This window comes from Puccinia triticina, chromosome 2A, assembly GCF_026914185.1.
Source record: "Puccinia triticina chromosome 2A, complete sequence".
NCBI lineage: Eukaryota > Fungi > Basidiomycota > Pucciniomycetes > Pucciniales > Pucciniaceae > Puccinia > Puccinia triticina.
Genome location: NC_070559.1, coordinates 4,944,665 through 4,950,664, shown reverse-complemented (window position 1 = coordinate 4,950,664; position 6,000 = coordinate 4,944,665). Strand labels below are relative to the sequence as shown.

The window sequence follows — 6,000 nt, the reverse complement described above, 5'->3', positions numbered from 1 at the left end:
AATCCTGTAGGATGTTTCATTGCTCTGAAGATCCATTTTTGGATTTTCTGCAAATCTGCAAGAGTGAATATCATATCTGCAAGAAAATGTTACAATTGGGTGGCTACAGGTGCAAGATCTACAGATATCCGTGGGTTTGTGAATCCAAGATCCACAAGCCATGAGTGTTGTAGATCCTTGGTTTACATTTCTTCAACTTGTTTTTATTCTTGAAATACTAGTACAAGGAAAACAATTGGGATTGAGGAGATGAGACCAGCGCCAAATGAAAGCTGAGGTCCAGAAGTGTCATTTGGCTCTGGGGTAGGTCCGTAGGAGCTGAGGGGGAGGCTGGCTGAGGCGTAATATTTTCCCTCCAGCCATTAATGGCCATTTCTTTCCCAGCCAACATTTTGACATCACACGCAAGTCCCTCCCTGCGGGAGGGGCCGCTTCGCGGCCAGCCACAGCAAGCCTCCCACCAGGGGGGACTTGTGTTAAGTTAGGATTAACACAAGTTGACCCTCCTCCGGGGACGGAGGTCGCTACGCGAGACGTATCGCGCCTCTTCGGAGAGACTTACTTAGCTCGGGCTATAAACGATCTTGAAGATGATCTAAAAAATGCAGGTACCGAAGTTGTTTGCAGACAGGTACAGAAACTATTGAGCAATGCTCCCACAAAATGGGATCACCACTTTTGCTGAGGGTTTGCTTTGAAAGCCTCATAATTCGTGCGATTGAATAAGCTGACTTCTGATTCGTTTTCTACAGGTTTACAATCCGGCATAAGTTGCGTAAATCTAACAGATCCAGAAGTTTTGTTAAAAGTCACAAGGCAAACCTAAGCCGTAATCCGACAGAGATTTAGAACGGTCCTCCAAAATCCAGTCGTCGTGATCCAAGTTGATAATCAGATTAGTGGTCTACTGAACCCGGTAGATTTGGCGGTGGTGTGAGTCTATTCTGGAGGGTTGGAGGATTGACATTCTGAAGGCGGATGGCACAGTGACTCAACTTTGGCCCCATGTGCTTTGCTGTACAATTTGAAAGTATCTAATGCAATCTTTATTAGTATGGGTGAGAAGATGGTTGGCAGTTGTGCATATGACGCTAACCGAGTGCTACATTTTGGAACATCTTCCAACCAGACGCAGATGATATCTCTAAAAAAGAGACGAGCGACATCAGATGATTGAGTGACTACCGAGTCGAGTTACTGATGCCACACACGTTTCTGGCAAAGAGCTAAGAGATCATCGATCTTGATCGTTTCCAAGTTGAGATGATGGAGCACCAAGTTTTTGAAGTTTCGGTACTCGAATGATTTGATGATTCTGACGGTTATCGTTGCATCTGTATTCGGTTTGGTGGTATTTGTCAGTGGATCGGTTCCCTTCGTGTCGGCCATCGAGAGAATGTTGCAGGTTGTATGTACGTTGCGCAAGGCATCCTGAGGCTGGATCCCGCGGGGTACCCGGCCACTTTGAGCTAGCCCGGCGCCCGTCCCGCGGGTATACCCGTCACTCGGGTACCAAAATCAAGCAGCCCGCGGGGCTGACGGGCTACGGGTATACCCGCGACCCGTTCCCGACTCCCGCGGGTCTGTACAGGCCTGTACAGGCCCAGAGCTACTGCACCCACTATGCCTGTGGACCGTAACCGCTGGGTAGGCCGGGTACAGTCCAGGCAAAGAGGCGTCCCGGAGCCCTATGCCCGCGGGGCAGACCACGGGTATACCCGGAGAGGCCGGGCAGGGGGGCCAGCCCTAAATTCCTACCATAGGGGTACTATCCCGGGTACCCATTTGTAATTCCAGGGTTTGGTTTTGTTATTTTCCCTGTTTTTTGCTGGCCAAGATCCCCAGCAAAAGGGGTGAGGATCACAGTGCCAATGCTCCACGCTTGCAGCGGTGTTACAGAGCCCATGTCAGACACGTGAATTATTGTAGAACAACCAGCTCCAAAGAACCTATTTTGATGTTTTCCATTGCCCAGCCGGGTCAGCACAGGGGCCATTGGAGGTGCTCCAATGTTTATTGGAGGTGCTCCAGTGGCCATGTCTATGGGCTTACAGGTGTAGCACATACATACATACATACGGTTTTAGCACGTGCAAGTCCATAAATATGTCTCTTGTCAAGAAAAAACTGTCAGCTTGACAGGTTTTTACAAAGAAAAAAGATTCAATCATATTTATCTCTTACTTCTGCAGCCTCTTGAAGATCAAAGGAGGGTTGAAAATAGGGATGGGCCCTGGTACCCGTTGGCGGGTACTAGGCACCCGTTGGCGGGTACTAGGCACCCGTTGGCGGGTACTAGGCACCCGTTGGCGGGTACCTGCTGACGTGTCCTAGTACCCGCCAGCGGGTGCCGGGTATCTGGTTTTGGCATAAAAAAAGCGGCGGGTACCCACCCGGGTACCTGCCCGTTTCTGCCACTGGGCAGGGGAACCAATTGGGGACCCGTGGTTGTCACGCAACAACCAAGTATATGCATTTTTCCTGTGACATATATGTACATATCCTGTGAAACCACACTTGGGACCGGGTCCTGGCCCCACCAACCAATATACTCAGTACCCTCCTCAGCACAAATCCGATACGGTCATGGCGCCCAAAAGCAAGAAGCGCCGCAAATCATCTCCACAAACCTCCGACCCCAGTAGCTCTCCTAATTCTAAAAGAGTTGCTAGAAGAAAGAAACCAACTGTGTCCGATCTCACTGAACATTCAGACCAAAAACAGCAACTGACATACCGTGATAGCACGACTCCCGCAAATACTCAAGCGTCAACAACTCATCAAATTTCTGATGATCAAGAGCTCAGTTAGTACCTTACAAGCTCCACCTTTAATCTTTATTGCTAAACAAGTGAAAAACTGACAATTTTTTTCATTTTCCAGATCGGGCATGTAAATTGCACAGCAATTCCAACAGTTCAGCCTATGCGTACTACGACCCGCCCATGCTTTCTGACCAACTCAACAAACACGGGCGCAGGATGATTGCATTCTTGTGTAAGAGGTGGGTAGTTTCTTTTCTGGAATTCTTTCCAATTACTTCCACTCATCACTTCTCATGTCGTAAATTGCAGCTGTGGCTCAAAAATCCACCGCCCTACATACAATACATCTCCGACTAACCTCTCAAAGCATGTTGCTGGTTGCCTCAAGAAGCAACAAGCAGTGAATGATACTGTCAAACTTGCCGCAATTGGTGTATCTGGAACCGGTGATATAGATCCACGAGAGGTTAGTCAATCCAATCGCTTCTTTTTCATCTCACTCAATAAGGACTGAATGTTTTATTGAATAGGTCCCCCAGCTCTGTGCAATCTGGTGCGCTGAAACTGCTCGACCTTTCATAGCTCTTGGCGAGGGCGCACATCAAAACATTCTGCATCTGATTGTCCTGAAAAATTTGCCTACACAAAAGACGGTGTCCCATGACATATTCAGGCTTTATACATCAGTACAGGAGTCTCTCATAGAATCATTCAAAGTTTGTTCTTTTTTTCTTTTTTATGTTGCTGATTTTTACTAATTTTTATGTTTTTGCTTGTTGCTAGAGTCATCAAGGCGCCATGTACTTAGGCCTTGATGCCTGGCAGTCCCCTAATGGGTTTGATATCCTAGGAACGGTAATATATTGCTTGGTTCAATGAGAAAATAGGGACTTTGAATTGGAGTCAATGCCTCTTGACTTTGTTAGGTTAAAAGACAGACACACAGGTGCCTATTTGGCCGACACCGTCCGGATAATTGTTGAAAAATTTGGTTTGAAAAACAAGGTAAGCATGTCAGAGTTACTATCTTCATCTATTACTTGGATTAATCACTTTTTTTCTTGCAGATCTGTGGTATAGTCACCGATAACGCCACGAATAATCAAACAATGGTGAATGAAATCAAGAAGTTCAAGTGGGCTTGATTCCACGGCAAGACCAAATTGGTTTGATGTTTTGCGCATATCTTGAATTTGATTGTTCAAGTCATTTTGCGCCCTTTTGGAAGCCACAAGAAGAAAAACAGTGGGCAGGACAACTTTGACAAGAGCATGGACTTGGATGAATCCGACCAAGATGATGAAGAGGACACAGAACACCAGATTGAGTTGTATGTATGTTCTTCTCTTTTCGCAGGTGAACTCTGCTGATTTTTTGCTAACCATACACAGGTACAACAAAGGTACCCATTTAAACAATGAAGACTCCAATGAAGACTTATCCAATGATCCAATCAACTCTGGGTGTATTACAAATCCCATCAATGATCAAGAACTCAAACTGGAAACTGGCGACATCAATGATTTGAGCGACAAAGACAATGATGATGTATACATTTCCCAATCATGCAAGGAGAGCTTGGCAAAGGTATTCCGTTATTTCCTGTTTTCAAAATTCCAGAAAATTACTGATATGTATTGCAAGTTCCGAGCGATTTCGCGGAAGCTGAACAAGTCGCCAAACTCCAAGGCGCTCTTTGTGGAGATCTGTCAAGAGAAGGAATGTTCAACGCCACACAATGTTGAGCGGGACGTCAGGACCAGGTGGAACTCTACTCTGGTGCAACTCTCCAGTATCCAGCAATGCTCGGCGGCGATGTGAGTAGTTATTTTCCCACTCAATCCAAACATACTAACATTTTGGTATGCAGTCTTGAGTGGCAGAAGGATAAGCAACACAGCAGTGATCGAGCTTATCACATCAACCAAATTGATCTCAACTTGGCACGCGACCTTGTCAACATACTAGAACCCTTCTATGAAATAACCCTTATGGTCTCAACTCGCGGCGGGGCGCAAATATCACAAGTGGTTGTCTTCATCGACCAAATCACCAGTCACTTATCAAGCATTATTTCTGATCAGCGTGATGTATACCCCACGGCCTTGAGGAATGCTTGCCGTGCAGGCCTTTGTCTGACAAAAAAATACTATACCCTTACAGATTGCTTACCGCTGTACCGGGTTGCCATGAGTAAGTTTTATTATAAATTAACCTTTGACATAAAAACTGATAAACACAACTTACTTTGTAATTCCCAAGTTCTGCACCCATCTTTTAAAGATGAATATTTCAAACTGGCGAAGTGGGAACCCAAGTGGATTTCTGAGGCCGTGCAACTTGCCAGAGATATGCCAATAAGTCAAGTTGGGTTGGGATTGGGTCAAGATTTTCTCTCAAATTCTGCCTGAACCTGGCCTTGGGTTTTTTTGGGTTGGACCAAACCATTTACAAAAAGATTTCAGGCAAGTTGAAACTAAAGTCAGAACTGTCTAACTGCATTCCCTTTGGTGGAAAGGAGGGGCCATGTTTGTTTACAAGAGTTACTGTTGAAACAAAAGGACAGTAATTTGTGAGGAATTTTGGCTGAATTGAAGCAAGAAAGAAAAATAAAAGAGGGAGAAGCAATGAATTTTGATTGCTGATAGCAGACTATGGATGTTGAATAGACTATATAAAAGCAATCAGAATGCTGTTGTGCAAATAATGTTCTAGTATAATTACTCTGAAAGAATAGGGAACCAAATAGCACCAGGGGAGCTTTTGACACACTTGTTGATATTATCTGTATGTTAGATCTCATATGCTAGCATGTAGCTATTCTTATAACTAGTATTATCATTTCTACAACTTTACTTACTGTCTCTCCAGTCTCTTTCCTCATCTGAAACTGTCTATTTTCTCTTCTCAAGCCCCTACCTATGTGAGTTGCTTGGTAGCCCTCTTAGTTTTGGTCCTTGGTGCCCCTCAACAACACTCTCCAGTGAGTTGAAAGTTTCATATGTGAACCTTTTTCCATAACTGTGCTAGATGCCTTTGGGGAAAATAGTGTAAGAAATAAAGAATCATGCTGGAATTCATCCACAATTGATCTGGAACTGATCCTGAATTCATACATAAATCATCCAGAATTCATGCAAAATTCATCTGAAACTCAACTAGAACTCAGTGGGTACAACTACAACACAATGGCCACATTCAAATGATAATTCAATTTGAAATATCTTTTGATTGA

General features: G+C 44.7%; 1 protein-coding gene across 1 annotated transcript; it reads right to left on the bottom strand.

Moving 5' to 3' along the window:
* Positions 1–669: 669 nt before the first annotated feature.
* Positions 670–1,389, bottom strand: PtA15_2A534 (uncharacterized protein; the record flags this gene model as incomplete). The annotated part of the gene is made up of 5 exons (XM_053166563.1): positions 670–746; positions 823–904; positions 997–1,034; positions 1,097–1,144; positions 1,212–1,389. 5 exons carry the CDS (start codon positions 1,387–1,389, stop codon positions 670–672), a joined length of 423 nt encoding a protein of 140 aa, XP_053017772.1.
* Between the last annotated feature and the right edge of the window lie 4,611 nt (positions 1,390–6,000).